The sequence below is a fragment of the Protomyctophum parallelum genome (genome assembly GCF_964188405.1).
Source record: "Protomyctophum parallelum genome assembly, chromosome: 17".
Lineage (NCBI taxonomy): Eukaryota > Metazoa > Chordata > Actinopteri > Myctophiformes > Myctophidae > Protomyctophum > Protomyctophum parallelum.
In genome coordinates, this window is record NC_139719.1 from 45,959,275 (window position 1) to 45,976,832 (window position 17,558).

General features: G+C 42.8%; 1 protein-coding gene across 4 annotated transcripts in view; it reads right to left on the bottom strand.

Moving 5' to 3' along the window:
* LOC310874968 (uncharacterized protein) overlaps positions 1-17,558 on the bottom strand; it is a 104,000-nt gene that overhangs the window by 50,863 nt on the left and 35,579 nt on the right. For all 4 annotated transcript variants that reach the window (XR_014570601.1, XM_083787941.1, XM_083787940.1 and 1 more), the window contains exons 14-18: positions 12,020-12,133; positions 10,543-10,656; positions 7,430-7,543; positions 4,856-4,969; positions 1,642-1,755 (exon numbers count right to left, since the gene is read on the bottom strand). Coding sequence is in view for 3 of the 4 variants with exons in the window: in XM_083787941.1 (XP_083644067.1) it covers positions 1,642-1,755; positions 4,856-4,969; positions 7,430-7,543; positions 10,543-10,656; positions 12,020-12,133 (570 nt within the window). In the remaining variant the exon portion in view is untranslated. The remainder of the gene's footprint in view (positions 1-1,641; positions 1,756-4,855; positions 4,970-7,429; positions 7,544-10,542; positions 10,657-12,019; positions 12,134-17,558) is intronic.

Sequence of the window (17,558 nt, forward strand, 5' to 3'; positions counted from 1 at the left end):
ACATACCCTATAGGGACACGGGGAGAACATGTGAGGGTACCTACCCTAGGGGACACAGGGAGAACATGTGAGGGTACCTACCCTAGGGGACACGGGGAGAACATGTGAGGGTACATACCCTATAGGGACACGGGGAGAACATGTGAGGGTACCTACCCTAGGGGACACAGGGAGAACATGTGAGGGTACCTACCCTAGGGGACACGGGGAGAACATGTGAGGGTACCTACCCTAGGGGACACGGGGAGAACATGTGAGGGTACCTACCCTAGGGGACACGGGGAGAACATGTGAGGGTACCTACCCTAGGGGACACGGGGAGAACATGTGAGGGTACCTACCCTAGGGGACACGGGGAGAACATGTGAGGGTACCTACCCTAGGGGACACGGGGAGAACATGTGAGGGTACCTACCCTAGGGGACACAGGGAGAACATGTGAGGGTACCTACCCTAGGGGACACGGGGAGAACATGTGAGGGTACCTACCCTAGGGGACACAGGGAGAACATGTGAGGGTACCTACCCTAGGGGACACGGGGAGAACATGTGAGGGTACCTACCCTAGGGGACACAGGGAGAACATGTGAGGGTATCTACCCTATAGGGGACACGGGGAGAACATGTGAGGGTACCTACCCTATAGGGGACACGGGGAGAACATGTGAGGGTACCTACCCTAGGGGACACAGGGAGAACATGTGAGGGTACCTACCCTATAGGGGACACAGGGAGAACATGTGAGGGTACCTACCCTAGGGGACACGGGGAGAACATGTGATGGTACCTACCCTAGGGGACACGGGGAGAACATGCAAACTCCACACAGAAAGGCCCTTTCGCCAACCCCGCCTTCGTGTATGGGCACTGATGACGCGGAGGAGGAAACACGCCGCCAGCACCCACAGCGCCCCGAGCGGGAATCGAACCCAGGACCTTCTAGCTGTGAGGCGACAGCACTACCAACTGTGCCACCGTGCCCGCTGTGCACGCAAAGCGGACGCTTTTTGAGCAACAGACTATAAGTGCAATCAGAGCTGCCTGGGAGAAATGTGAGGCCCTGTGCTTTAATAATTAATATCCAAAACGGACAAACCTTATTAGAAAAATATTAATAGTATAATGAAAGCCTTTTGAAATGTGTATATAAGGTTATATTGTCATTGCAATGTTATATGGTCAGTGCGTGCATGTGCGCTCAAGAGCGAGCTTGCGCAATGCATTATGGGGCAGATTTGCTTCGCTGTGTTTTTGTAGTGACCATCGGATGGTCCCTACAATTCCCGGTGCATTGTGGGATACTTCAGTCCACTACATTAGGGTGCTAAAATGCTCACTACATATTCGGACACTATAACAAAATGGCGGAACCCCAAAGTAGTGCACTATATGGGGCATAGGGAATGAATTTGAACGCAGCCAGGGTGTAAAACATGGACTGGACCATCCAGCCTGGCAGAGACAGGGTGTAAAACATGGACTGGACCATTCAGCCTGGCAGAGACAGGGTGTAAAACATGGACTGGACCATTCAGCCTGGCAGAGACAGGGTGTAAAACATGGACTGGACCATTCAGCCTGGCAGAGACAACCATACATACATGTATTGTGTTGTATGTATTTATAGGAGGGTTGACATACTGTGAGTCAGGAGGTCCAGGTTCGTTACTGAAGCAAGGAGGATTTCCTCTAGACCGGTCACTCTTCACAGACAGAAGGCTGGGAGTTGGAGACTCTGCTCTGTGGTGGACACTTCTGGAATCATAACAAAGATTATACAATTATCATTATTATGAATGAAAAAGTCACTGTTAAACGTTCTTAATCATTATGTCTCGTTCTACAAGCAGAGAGAAAACATCTTGGGTTTTGGGTTTCAGATAGTGAACACTGCAGCGCCACTCGGTGCCGCGCTATGAGCTTGTAGATCTGCTATTTTTCAATAGCTAAAGCATAACATAATGCTAACACCAAAAGGGGTTCCCGCCCAAAATGGGTCAATGAAAATATGTTTGCAGGCATTTAGGCCTATTTGCAGGGCTTAAAGCAAAACAAATCCCAAGACTGAAACAGATTTTTTGCAAATCTGCACAGATCTCATTAAATGACCCCTATAATAATAAAACTTTATTTGTATAGCACCTTTCATGACATGAAATGCAGCTCAAAGTGCTTTACAGAACAATGGAGAATAAAAGAAAAGCAAGGCAACGACATTAAAAAACAAGCAGTAATGCAATACAGTGAGGACATGAATAACAAAAAATAAAAGATCAATTAAAAGCAATGTTGTAGAAGTGGGTCTTGAGCTGTGCTTTAAAAATGTCTACAGAGGCTGCCTGTCGAAGGTACAGTGGGAGTTTGTTAAACTACAGAGGCTGCCTGACGAAGGTACAGTGGGAGTTTGTTAAACTACAGAGGCTGCCTGTCGAAGGTACAGTGGGAGTTTGTTAAACTACAGAGGCTGCCTGACGAAGGTACAGTGGGAGTTTGTTAAACTACAGAGGCTGCCTGACGAAGGTACAGTGGGAGCTTGTTCCATGCCGACGGCCCGTAGAAGCAAAAAGCTGCTTCCCCGTATTTTTTAGGCAAAAAATAGCCGATCTATAAGCAACGCGACGTCCGTGTTGTGAGCTTGTAGATCGGGTACTTTTGGTAAAGAAAGACCAAAAGTAGCCGATCTACAAGCTCTGCTCACAATACGGACGTTTGGTGTTAACAGAAACAGCAGTCCAATAAATTACTATCTATAGGCCTACATAATGAAGTTTTAATGTATTTATCGCAAATTCAATGAAATAATGTTAGATAACATATTTTTTTCATGGCAGGAATTAATTAATGTTAATAAAACATATGTTCGGACACAATTAATGTGTCTCACATGCATGTATTTAGCCTACGTTTGTGATAAAGAATCTCGCAAATATATTCTACAGCAAGCAACTGATTCCTCTCCTAACGTCATGCGCTGGGCCTGGGTGATAAAATGAATCAGATTAGTAATACTATTGCAAATGAATTGTTTTATTATAAATAAAATAGGGCTGTCAATCGATTAAAATATGTAACTCGATTAATCGCATTATTGTCCATAGTTAACTGTGATTAATCGCAAATTAATCGCATATTTTGTATACGTTCTAAATATACCTTAAATCAGTGGTTTTCAAGATTTTTCATATCAAGGCCATAGACTGTAAAAAATATGGACAAAGCGTTCCCCGGGTCTAACATGAACGTAAAATGAAGCCTGTAATAATATGCTAATTCCTGATGTAAGTCGCCATCTTTGGTACCAGCTGGCCATTGGCTGGCTCCGTTTTGTATACCAGCTGGTCATTGGCTGCCCAGACAACGAGGCGGGACTTCCCCCCTTCTTCTCCGTTGGTTTTTATTTTGACTCGAGTGGGAGGGGAATCCCGATCATAGACTGTAATGGTAGCCACGCCCCTCAGAACATACGCGATGGTTTTTTTTCTTTATGGTCATTTTTTTAATTAATGGGACCATAATTTACCAAAAAGAATATTATGACATTAGAAATGAGACTTTAAACTAGTGACTGGAAGAAGAAAGTATTCATGACCATGTTTATTAAGGTAATACAGTCTAGGTGAAGTTGGGCCAAAATACATGGGCCTCTATGGAGCTATGGGGCTTTTTGGGTCCGGTCCAGCGCCACAACAGGCCATTATATGAACTACCGATTTCAAATGAGGCTTCACGAAATATCTGGCTGACTGCCCCCCTGATCAAGGCCCATTATTTATTCTGCATTTGAGCCACGGAACCACCATTTGATGACATTTAGCCTTCCAGACCCAAACTAAAGAACTGTATTGATGTTGGCCAATGGTACCATTACGAGAGATAACAGGCCATGTTGATCAAAATAAAACATTTTCTAAGTTTTCTAATTGTGTAGACTCACTGGGAGGGAGAGAGAGAGAGAGGGGGAGAGAGGCGGGGCTCACTGACTGCCTGCATTCACATGCATGCGTCTCTCAACCATTCTGTCAAACTTCACAGTGCGTTAATCGCACATTAAAAAAATTGTGCCATTAAAAGGATTGTGAGTTAACTAGTTAATAGTGCGTTAACTTTGACAGCCCTAAAATAAAATAAAACAATTGCAAATAAATGCACAGATCATTTGTCTGGAGATCTGTAGCTTCGAGATCCGCCAGGGAAGAAAAGAGAAGGAAAACCAACGTTTAAAAAGTACATTTGTCTTGATTTCTTTCGCTGGTTCAACTTCTGCCTCTTCTGAGTTGGAGTGCATGCATGCAGAAGCAGCGCACGTGAGCAGACGCGTGCATGTGCGCTCAAGAGCGAGCTTACGCAATGCATTATGGGGCAGATTTGCTTCGCTGTGTTTTTGTAGTGACCATCGGATGCTCCCTACAATTCCCGGTGCATTGTGGGATACTTCAGTCCACTACATTAGGGTCCTAAAATGCTCACTACATATTCGGACACTATAACAAAATGGCGGAACCCCAAAGTAGTGCACTATATGGGGCATAGGGAATGAATTCGAACGCAGCCAGGGTGTAAAACATGGACTGGACCATTCAGCCTGGCAGAGACAGGGTGTAAAACATGGACTGGACCATTCAGCCTGGCAGAGACAGGGTGTAAGACATGGACTGGACCATTCAGCCTGGCAGAGACAGGGTGTAAAACATGGACTGGACCATTCAGCCTGGCAGAGACAGGGTGTAAAACATGGACAGGACCATTCAGCCTGGCAGAGACAGGGTGTAAAACATGGACTGGACCATTCAGCCTGGCAGAGACAACCATACATACATGTATTGTGTTGTATGTATTTATAGGAGGGTTGACATACTGTGAGTCAGGAGGTCCAGGTTCGTTACTGAAGCAAGGAGGATTTCCTTTAGACCAGTCACTCTTCACAGACAGAAGGCTGGGAGTTGGAGACTCTGCTCTGTGGTTGACACTTCTGGAATCATAACAAAGATTATACAATTATCATTATTATGAATGAAAAAGTCACTGTTAAACGTTCTTAATCATTATGTCTCGTTCTACAAGCAGAGAGAAAACAACATCTTGGGTTTTGGGTTTCAGATAGTGAACACTGCAGCGCCACTCGGTGCCGCGCTATGAGCTTGTAGATCTGCTATTTTTCAATAGCTAAAGCATAACATAATGCTAACACCAAAAGGGGTTCCCGCACAAAATGGGTCAATGAAAATATGTTTGCAGGCATTTAGGCCTATTTGCAGGGCTTAAAGCAAAACAAATCCCAAGACTGAAACAGATTTTTTGCAAATCTGCACTGATCTCATTAAATGACCCCTATAATAATAATAATAAAACTTTATTTGTATAGCACCTTTCATGACATGAAATGCAGCTCAAAGTGCTTTACAGAACAATGGAGAATAAAAGAAAAGCAAGGCAACGACATTAAAAAAACAAGCAGTAATGCAATACAGTGAGGACATGAATAACAAAAAATAAAAGATCAATTAAAAGCAATGTTGTAGAAGTGGGTCTTGAGCTGTGCTTTAAAAATGTCTACAGAGGCTGCCTGTCGAAGGTACAGTGGGAGTTTGTTAAACTACAGAGGCTGCCTGACGAAGGTACAGTGGGAGCTTGTTCCATGCCGACGGCCCGTAGAAGCAAAAAGCTGCTTCCCCGTATTTTTTAGGCAAAAAATAGCCGATCTATAAGCAACGCGACGTCCGTGTTGTGAGCTTGTAGATCGGGTACTTTTGGTAAAGAAAGACCAAAAGTAGCCGATCTACAAGCTCTGCTCACAATACGGACGTTTGGTGTTAACAGAAACAGCAGTCCAATAAATTACTATCTATAGGCCTACATAATGAAGTTTTAATGTATTTATCGCAATTCAATGAAATAATGTTAGATAAAAAGGCAGGAATTAATGAATGTTAATAAAACATATGTTCGGACACAATTAATGTGTCTCACATGCATGTATTTAGCCTACGTTTGTGATAAAGAATCTCGCAAATATATTCTACAGCAAGCAACTGATTCCTCTCCTAACGTCATGCGCTGGGCCTGGGTGATACAATGGATCAGATTAGTAAAACTATTGCAAATGAATTGTTTTATTATTAATAAGATAAAACAATTGCAAATAAATGCACAGATCATTTGTCTGGAGATCTGTAGCTTCGAGATCCGCCAGGGAAGAAAAGAGAAGGAAAACCAACGTTTAAAAAGTACATTTGTGTTGATTTCTTTCGCTGGTTCAACTTCTGCCTCTTCTGAGTTGGAGCGCATGCATGCAGAAGCAGCGCACGTGCGCAAACGCGTGCATGTGCGCTCAAGAGCAAGCTTGAGCAATGCATTATGGGGCAGATTTGCTTCGCTGTGTTTTTGTAGTGACCATCGGATGCTCCCTACAATTCCCGGTGCATTGTGGGATACTTCAGTCCACTACATTAGGGTGTTAAAATGCTCACTACATATTCGGACACTATAACAAAATGGCGGAACCCCAAAGTAGTGCACTATATGGGGCATAGGGAATGAATTCGAACGCAGCCAGGGTGTAAAACATGGACTGGACCATTCAGCCTGGCAGAGACAGGGTGTAAAACATGGACTGGACCATTCAGCCTGGCAGAGACAGGGTGTAAAACATGGACTGGACCCATAGACCGTAAAAAATATGGACAAAGCGTTCTCCGGGTCTAACATGAACGTAAAATGAAGCCCGTCAGTCCTTGTATTGTAAGTCGCCATCTTTCTAGATCCGTTTTAGCACAGCTGGCCATTTGCTGGCCCAGACAACGAGGCGGGACTTCCCCCCTTCTTCTCTGTTGGTTTTTATTTTGACTCGAGTGGGAGGGGAATCCCGATCATAGACTGTAACGGTAGCCACGCCCCTCAGAACATGCACAACTTTATGGTCATTTTTTTAATAAATGGGACCATAATTTTCCAAAAAGAATATTATGACATTAGAAATTAGACTTTAAACTAGTGACTGGAAGCAGAAAGTATTCATGACCATGTTTATTAAGGTAATACAGTCTAGGTGAAGTTGGGCCCAAATACATGGACTTCTATGGGGCTATGGGTTTTTCTGGGTCCAATGACAGCGCCACAACAGCCCATTATATGAACTTTCTGGAAATCCCGATTTCCTCAGTGGCTTCACAAAATATCTGTCTGACTGCCCCCCCTGATTCGAACGCAGCCAGGGTGTAAAACATGGACTGGACCATTCAGCCTGGCAGAGACAGGGTGTAAAACATGGACTGGACCATTCAGCCTGGCAGAGACAGGGTGTAAAACATGGACTGGACCATTCAGCCTGGCAGAGACAGGGTGTAAAACATGGACTGGACCATTCAGCCTGGCAGAGACAACCATACATACATGTATTGTGTTGTATATATTTATAGGAGGGTTGACATACTGTGAGTCAGGAGGTCCAGGTTCGTTACTGAAGCAAGGAGGATTTCCTTTAGACCAGTCACTCTTCACAGACAGAAGGCTGGGAGTTGGAGACTCTGCTCTGTGGTGGACACTTCTGGAATCATAACAAAGATTATACAATTATCATTATTATGAATGAAAAAGTCACTGTTAAACGTTCTTAATCATTATGTCTCGTTCTACAAGCAGAGAGAAAAAAACATCTTGGGTTTTGGGTTTCAGATAGTGAACACTGCAGCACCAACAGAAACAACAACACAGAGAAATATGTGAACAATAGAAATAATACAATAGCAGGTTACATAGATGCCATGTAGAGATCTAGCTTGTAAGACAGACCGACCGACAGACAGACAGACAGACAGACAGACAGACAGACAGACAGACAGACAGACAGACAGACACACAGTCATTTATAATCTATATCCAGGGCTGCACACAACTTTTTTGGTCTAGTACTCAGAGGAGCACAAGGAGGAGTTACTTGGTGCTCCTAAAATGCGGCGACCCGTCTCACCGGATGGATAAAAGAGGGATGCATGAATAACTTATAGCAAAACGATATTTATTGGATAAGTGGGGACTGGGGAGTCAATGGATTCATCCCATTATAAAAATACATTTTATAATGGAAAAATTGCAGCTATAGGTCCATGTGTATTCCAGCCCTATATGCATATTCTAATACAAACTTCTTAATACTTCCTAAGGATAATATGAGCATCAAAGAAATATTTAGATACTTTTTTATTTATTTAAATAGCCGATCTACTAGCTCACAACGTGTTGCGGAAGCGACACGTTGTGAGCTTGCAGATCAGCTATTTGTTTAACATACGACACGTCGTACGGCGAAGCATACGTCAGGCTTCCCTTTTGTCTTTAGCCGAGGCGATGTACAGTCAACACAGAGTCAGACACACATGGCTCCTCGGTGCAAAATAAATAATGTACACTACCCGACTTTACGATAAAAGCTGGGTGACTGAAATTCTTTGTCTCTGTATAAAAGGCGCAGTTTTTATCGTCCAGATTGGGATGCTCACGACATAGTTTGCACATCTCGCTGCGCTCAGCATTAGTTTGGAGCCAGCCGACATCATATTACCAAAAGTAGCCGATCTACAATACGGACGTTTGGTCTTAACAGAAACAGCAGTCCAATAAATTACTATCTATAGGCCTACATAATGAAGTTTTAATGTATTTATCGCAAATTCAATGAAATTATGTTAGATAACATATTTTTTTTCATGGCAGGAATTAATGAATGTTAATAAAACATATGTTCGGACAAAATGAATGTGTCTCACATGCATGTATTTAGCCTACGTTTGTGATAAAGAATCTCGCAAATAAATTCTACAAATATATTCTACAAATATATTCTAAAGTGATATATATTCTAGTGAGCAGAAAGAATCAATAATAAGCAGACTTGGCAACCTGACTGTAGAAAGTAACAGTACAATAAAGAACCTGTGGGTTATTATTGATTCTGAATTGAATTTTAATTCACACATTAATCATGTCACCAAGATTGCCTTTTTTCACCTTAGAAATATTGCACGAATCAGAGCCTATTTGTCCTTGGACGATGCAAAAACGCTAATCCACGCCTTTGTTTTTTCTCGGCTTGATTACTGCAATGCACTTTTTTCAGGACTGCCTAAGAAAAAAACTGACAGATTACAACTTGTCCAAAATGCAGCAGCCAGAGTTTTAACTAGAACTAAGATGAGAGAACATATTACTCCAGTTTTGGCATCACTGCACTGGCTTCCGGTTGTGTTTAGGATTGATTTTAAAATTATTTTACTTGTCTATAAAACTCTCAATGGTCTCGCACCTTCCTACCTACATGACTGCCTGCCTAAATATGTCCCAAACCGCCCCCTAAGGTCTTCCACTGCTGGCCTGCTCGCTTTGCCTAAGAAAATAACAAAAAGATACGGGGAAGCAGCTTTTTGCTTCTACGGGCCGTCGGTATGGAACAAGCTCCCACTGTACCTTCGTCAGGCAGCCTCTGTAGGCATTTTTAAAGCTCAGCTCAAGACCCACTTCTACAACATTGCTTTTAATTGATCTTTTATTTTTTGTTATTCATGTCCTCACTGTATTGCATTACTGCTTGTTTTTAATGTCGTTGCCTTGCTTTTTCTTTTATTCTCCATTGTTCTGTAAAGCACTTTGAGCTGCATTTCATGTCATGAAAGGTGCTATACAAATAAAGTTTTATTATTATTATTATAGCAAGCAACTGATTCCTCTCCTAACGTCATGCGCTGGCCTGGGTGACAATGAATCAGATTAGTAATACTATTGCATTGAATTGCAAATGAATTGTTTTATTATAAATAAAATAAAACAATTGCAAATAAATGCACAGATCATTTGCCTCGAGATCTGTAGCTTCGAGATCCGCCAGGGAAGAAAAGAGAAGGAAAACCAACGTTTAAAAAGTACATTTGTGTTGATTTCTTTCGCTGGTTCAACTTCTGCCTCTTCTGAGTTGGAGCGCATGCATGCAGAAGCAGCGCACGTGCGCAAACGCGTGCATGTGATCTCAGGAGCGAGCTTACGCAATGCATTATGGGGCAGATTTGCTTAGCTGTGTTTTTGTAGTGACCATCGGATACTCCCTACAATTCCCGGTGCATTGTGGGATACTTCAGTCCACTACATTAGGGTGCTAAAATGCTCACTACATATTCGGACACTAAAACAAAATGGCGTAACCCCAAAGTAGTACACTATATGGGGCATAGGGAATGAATTCGAATGCAGCCAGGGTGTAAAACATGGACTGGACCATTCAGCCTGGCAGAGACAGGGTGTAAAACATGGACTGGACCATTCAGCCTGGCAAAGACAGGGTGTAAAACATGGACTGGACCATTCAGCCTGGCAGAGACAGGGTGTAAAACATGGACTGGACCATTCAGCCTGGCAGAGACAGGGTGTAAAACATGGACTGGACCATTCAGCCTGGCAGAGACAGGGTGTAAAACATGGACTGGATCATTCAGCCTGGCAGAGACAACCATACATAAATGTATTGTGTTGTATGTATTTATAGGAGGGTTGACATACTGTGAGTCAGGAGGTCCAGGTTCGTTACTGAAGCAAGGAGGATTTCCTTTAGACCAGTCACTCTTCACAGACAGAAGGCTGGGAGTTGGAGACTCTGCTCTGTGGTGGAAACTTCTGGAATCATAACAAAGATTATACAATTATCATTATTATGAATGAAAAAGTCACTGTTAAACGTTCTTAATCATTATGTCTCGTTCTACAAGCAGAGAGAAAACAACATCTTGGGTTTTGGGTTTCAGATAGTGAACACTGCAGCGCCACTCGGTGCCGCGCTATGAGCTTGTAGATCTGCTGTTTTTCAATAGCTAAAGCATAACATAATGCTAACACCAAAAGGGGTTCCCGCCCAAAATGGGTCAATGAAAATATGTTTGCAGGCATTTAGGCCTATTTGCAGGGCTTAAAGCAAAAGAATCCCAAGACTGAAACAGATTTTTTGCAAATCTGCACAGATCTCATTAAATGACCCCTATAATAATAATAATAAAACTTTATTTGTATAGCACCTTTCATGACATGAAATGCAGCTCAAAGTGCTTTACAGAACAATGGAGAATAAAAGAAAAGCAAGGCAACGACATTAAAAAACAAGCAGTAATGCAATACAGTGAGGACATTAATAACAAAAAATAAAAGATCAATTAAAAGCAATGTTGTAGAAGTGGGTCTTGAGCTGTGCTTTAAAAATGTCTACAGAGGCTGCCTGACGAAGGTACAGTGGGAGCTTGTTCCATGCCGACGGCCCGTAGAAGCAAAAAGCTGCTTCCCCGTATTTTTTAGTTGCCATTTTTTAAGGCAAAGCGAGCAGGCCAGCAGTGGAAGACCTTAGGGGGCGGTTTGGGACATATTTAGGCAGGCAGTCATGTAGGTAGGAAGGTGCGAGACCAATGAGAGCTTTATAGACAAGTAAAATAATTTTAAAATCAATCCTAAAAACAATGAGCTCATGCATGCAGAAGCAGCGCACATGCGCAAACGCGTGCATGTGCGCTCAAGAGCGAGCTTGCGCAATGCATTATGGGGCAGATTTGCTTCGCTGTGTTTTTGTAGTGACCATCGGATGGTCCCTACAATTCCCGGTGCATTGTGGGATACTTCAGTCCACTACATTAGGGTGCTAAAATGCTCACTACATATTCGGACACTAACAAAATGGCGGAACCCCAAAGTAGTGCACTATATGGGGCTTAGGGAATGAATTTGAACGCAGCCAGGGTGTAAAACATGGACTGGACCATTCAGCCTGGCAGAGACAGGGTGTAAAACATGGACTGGACCATTCAGCCTGGCAGAGACAGGGTGTAAAACATGGACTGGACCATTCAGCCTGGCAGAGACAGGGTGTAAAACATGGACTGGACCATTCAGCCTGGCAGAGACAGGGTGTAAAACATGGACTGGACCATTCAGCCTGGCAGAGACAACCATACATACATGTATTGTGTTGTATGTATTTATAGGAGGGTTGACATACTGTGAGTCAGGAGGTCCAGGTTCGTTACTGAAGCAAGGAGGATTTCCTTTAGACCAGTCACTCTTCACAGACAGAAGGCTGGGAGTTGGAGACTCTGCTCTGTGGTGGACACTTCTGGAATCATAACAAAGATTATACAATTATCATAATTATGAATGAAAAAGTCACTGTTAAACGTTCTTAATCATTATGTCTCGTTCTACAAGCAGAGAGAAAACAACATCTTGGGTTTTGGGTTTCAGCTAGTGAACACTGCAGCACCAACAGAAACAACAACACAGAGAAATATGTGAACAATAGAAATAATACAATAGCAGGTTACATAGATGTCATGTAGAGATCTAGTTTGTAAGACAGGCAGGCAGAAAGACAGGCCGACAGACAGACAGGCAGGCAGGCAGACCGACAGACCGACAGACAGTCATTTATAATCTATATCCAGGGCTGCACACAACTTTTTTGGTCTAGTACTCAGAGGAGCACCTGGAGGAGTTACTTGGTGCTCCTAAAATGCGGCGACCCGTCTCACCGGATGGATAAAAAAGGGATGAATAACTTATAGCAGAACGATATTTATTGGATAAGTGGGGACTGGGGAGTCAATGGATTCATCCCATTATAAAAATACATTTTATAATGGAAAAATTGCAGCTATAGGTCCATGTGTATTCCAGCCCTATATGCATATTCTAATACAAACTTCTTAATACTTCCTAAGGATAATATGAGCATCAAAGAAATATTTAGATACTTTTTTATTTTATTTATTTAAAAAGCCGATCTACTAGCTCACAACGTGTTGCGGAAGCGACACGTTGTGAGCTTGCAGATCAGATATTTGTTTAACATACGACACGGCGAAGCATACGTCAGGCCTCCCTTTTGTCTTTAGCCGAGGCGATGTACAGTCAACACAGAGTCAGACACACATGGCTCCTCGGTGCAAAATAAATAATGTACACTACCTGACTTTACGATAAAAGCTGGGTGACTGAAATTCTTTGTCCCTGTATAAAAGGTGCAGTTTTTATCGTCCAGATTGGGATGCTCACGACATATTTTGCACCACATCTCGCTGCGCTCAGCATTAGTTTGGAGCCAGCCGACATCATATTACCAAAAGTAGCCGATCTACAATACGGACATTTGGTCTTAACAGAAACAGCAGTCCAAAAACTTACTATCTATAGGCCTACATAATGAAGTTTTAATGTATTTATCGCGATTCAATTAAATAATGTTAGATAACATATTTTTTTCATGGCAGGAATTAATTAATGTTAATAAAACATATGTTCGGACACAATTAATGTGTCTCACATGCATGTATTTAGCCTACGTTTGTGATAAAGAATCTCGCAAATATATTCTACAGCAAGCAACTGATTCCTCTCCTAACGTCATGCGCTGGGCCTGGGTGATACAATGCATCAGATTAGTAATACTATTGCAAATGAATTGTTTTATTATAAATAAAATAGGGCTGTCAATCGATTAAAATATGTAACTCGATTAATCGCATTATTGTCCATAGTTAACTGTGATTAATCGCAAATTAATCGCATATTTTGTATACGTTCTAAATATACCTTAAATCAGTGGTTTTCAAGATTTTTCATATCAAGGCCCATTATTTATTCTGCATTTGAGCCACGGAACCACCATTTGATGACATTTAGCCTTCCAGACCCAAACTAAAGAACTGTATTGATGTTGGCCAATGGTACCATTACGAGAGATAACAGGCCATGTTGATCAAAATAAAACATTTTCTAAGTTTTCTAATTGTGTAGACTCACTGGGAGGGAGAGAGAGAGAGAGGGGGAGAGAGGCGGGGCTCACTGACTGCCTGCATTCACATGCATGCGTCTCTCAACCATTCTGTCAAACTTCACAGTGCGTTAATCGCACATTAAAAAAAATTGTGCCATTAAAAGGATTGTGAGTTAACTAGTTAATAGTGCGTTAACTTTGACAGCCCTAAAATAAAATAAAACAATTGCAAATAAATGCACAGATCATTTGTCTGGAGATCTGTAGCTTCGAGATCCGCCAGGGAAGAAAAGAGAAGGAAAACCAACGTTTAAAAAGTACATTTGTGTTGATTTCTTTCGCTGGTTCAACTTCTGCCTCTTCTGAGTTGGAGCGCATGCATGCAGAAGCAGCGCACGTGCGCAAACGCGTGCATGTGCGCTCAAGAGCGAGCTTACGCAATGCATTATGGGGCAGATTTGCTTCGCTGTGTTTTTGTAGTGACCATCGGATGCTCCCTACAATTCCCGGTGCATTGTGGGATACTTCAGTCCACTACATTAGGGTGCTAAAATGCTCACTACATATTCGGACACTAAAACAAAATGGCGGAACCCCAAAGTAGTGCACTATATGGGGCATAGGGAGTGAATTAGAACGCAGCCAGGGTGTAAAACATGGACTGGACCATTCAGCCTGGCAGAGACAGGGTGTAAAACATGGACTGGACCATTCAGCCTGGCAGAGACAGGGTGTAAAACATGGACTGGACCATTCAGCCTGGCAGAGACAGGGTGTAAGAAATGGACTGGACCATTCAGCCTGGCAGAGACAACCATACATACATGTATTGTGTTGTATGTATTTATAGGAGGGTTGACATACTGTGTGTAAGGGCCAAAATGACCACTAATGTCGAACACATTTATGTAACCTTGGGGTGGCGCTGTTGTTACATAAGCGTCAGGTTCACGTGCATGGTGAGGGAAGGATTGACCCGGAAGGGCAAACGGCTTTGACCGCAGGTATGTCAGCACTTTGAAATGGTTGGAGCGAAATGTTTTGTCTGTTTCAGTCTGAAGTATCCATTGTCTGTAATCTGTCTAATTATGGTTTATGTCTAATATCACGCAGATCTGATGCTGTATACAATCTTTGCATGGTGAAATAAATACGTTAAAAGCATGGATGGAGAGCTGCCTGTGTGACGTTATTGGGGCTGACACACAGGAATAAACAGCACGGCATTAGAATGGCGCGTCAGTCAGGTCCAGCTACGGGATCAATTCCTTGAGAGATCCGAGGCTCTCACAATAGTCAAAGCCAATGCACCAGTTGGACTTTTGATTGTTTGTCAACTTCGAGACGAGCCAGAGGACGAGCGAGGGGAGCTTCTGTTGCTGTCGGAGTTGAAGAGGATTCCGCTGTTTTGTTGTTGCGCCGAGGGAACACGTCTGTCTGCAGCCGTAACGAGGGGCTACAGCGCTGATCCGAGGCTTGGCTGTGGAGCTGGAGCACTGCTTTATTACCGCAAGGCAGGCACCCACCGTAAGGAAGGAGGTATGTGGCGCTACACGAAAAATGGCCATTTAGATTGTGCGCGCACACGTTAATAACTTGAGTTGGGGTCTAGCGTAAATCCATGGTTGCTGAAGCAAACTGACAATTGACTTTTATTGTTGCCTGTCGACTTTACTTTGCACTCTCCCTGATTTTATTTGTTGTGCAAACTACGAACTGTCGTTGACTCACTGACTATCTATTATTTATTATGAGGAAACACAGTGTGGCGTCGGGCGTTGCCCAGGAGACGGACTTGCGCTCCGCCTCCACTGTTAGCTGTGACGTCACGGGCGGGGTTGAGAAACGAGGGTTAAAAATGACTGCAAAAGCGATTGCAGAGAAATGCGACAGGTTGCAAGCGGGAAGAAAGAGCAAATTTAATATAGCAGCTAACATGAGAAATGAATTGCAAGGTTTCATGGTCAATAATGAAAAAACTAATGTACACAATGCTCTTACAGAATTGCTCCAGGTGTGTAATGAGGCAAAATACATGCACGACAGTCTGCTGGGTTTTATGCCACATGAGGAAAGGGAAAAACAAGAGACGTGGTTTAAAGCAAAAATGTTGTCAAACAATGAGTGTGTTTCTAATGCAAAACTGTGGATTGCAAATAATGAAGGTGGTAACAGTGATGCTAATGAGGTATATGATGAAACTGATGTCACAAACAAGGGTTATGCAAATGAAAATGAAAATTGTACTAATGAAGGTGTTTTAAATGAAAATGCTGGTACAACAACTGAAGGTGGTTTTTGTATAATTGACGATGGTATTGGTCCTGATGACAGTATTTCAAACATTGCAAGTAGATGCTCAAAGGGTGGTGGTCAAAGTGGCAGATCACGTACATCCTCTGCAAAGAGTGGTCAAAGCGGCAGATCAAGTACAGCCTCTGCCAAGATCATAGCAGCAGCAGATAGAGCTGCTCTTGTTGTCCGTGCAGCAACATTAAAGGAAATGCATGCTTTAGAGGAGGAGGAACAAAGAATAAAGAGAAAAAGAGAGCAACTCGACTTGGATGCGCAATTAGCGGAAAATACTGCAAGGCTAAATGTATTGCACGCAGCCTCTGACATTAAAGGCTCATCTCATGCACCTTCAAATGCTATGAATTCATATTTGAAAAGGGAAACGAGGAAAAAGGAAATGGTCAAGGCACTAAATCCTATGGCAAAACTATATCGGCCTGGAAATGTTGTGCAACAAAACAAACAAACACACCAGTCAATACCAACAAACAGACCACCAAAGGAACATAGCAAATATAACACTGTTACAACTCGTCATTCAAACCGCATTCACAATGAACATCAAGAAAGCAACATTGGAGCAAAACAGCATGTACAAAATCAATCCACAACTGTAAATGTGGAAAGGCAATCAATAAATCATAATCAAACTGCAACCCTACTCTCCATCATGGAGAAACAAAATGAAATAACTACGGCTTTGGTTCAGCAGCAACGGTCAAGTTCTCTACCACCAAGAGACATTCCCATATTTCAAGGCGACCCTCTCCATTATAGGGCATTCATTAAATCCTTTGAACAAGGAGTGGAGGAAAAGGCTACGGAGGCTGATGCTTTATACTATTTAGAGCAATTTACAAGAGGACAGCCACAAGATTTGGTGCGAAGTTGCCAGCATATGGCCCCTGAGTGTGGCTATGCAGTAGCAAAGGGTCTGCTACAAGAACACTTCGGAAATCCATATAAAATCTCAAATGCATACATGCAAAAGGCCTTAGCATGGCAACCAATAAAATCTGAGGATGTTACTGCACTCCAAACATACTCATTATTCTTGCGGGGATGCTGTAATGTGATGGAGGAGCTTCAGTCAATGCAGGAATTGGACATGCCCGTCAATATGAGAGCCATTGTAGCAAAATTGCCATATAATATGAGGGTGCAATGGAGGACTACAGCTCATGACATCATGGAAAGCAATCAGGAAAGAGCTCACTTTTGGGATCTTGTTAATTTTGTGGAACGACACGTCAGTATTCTTTCTGACCCTCTGTTCGGTGACATACAGGATCCAACATCTGGTGTGGTGGGCACAAAGGCTGTGACAAGGTTTGCATACCCAGCCAATGGAATGAGAGGAAATATTGTCGCCACCACAATTACATCTATGGACTTGCCTGATAGAGGAGAAGCTGTCAAAGAAGATGTATGCTTATGCTGTGCTGACAGTCACGCATTGGAGGAGTGTAAG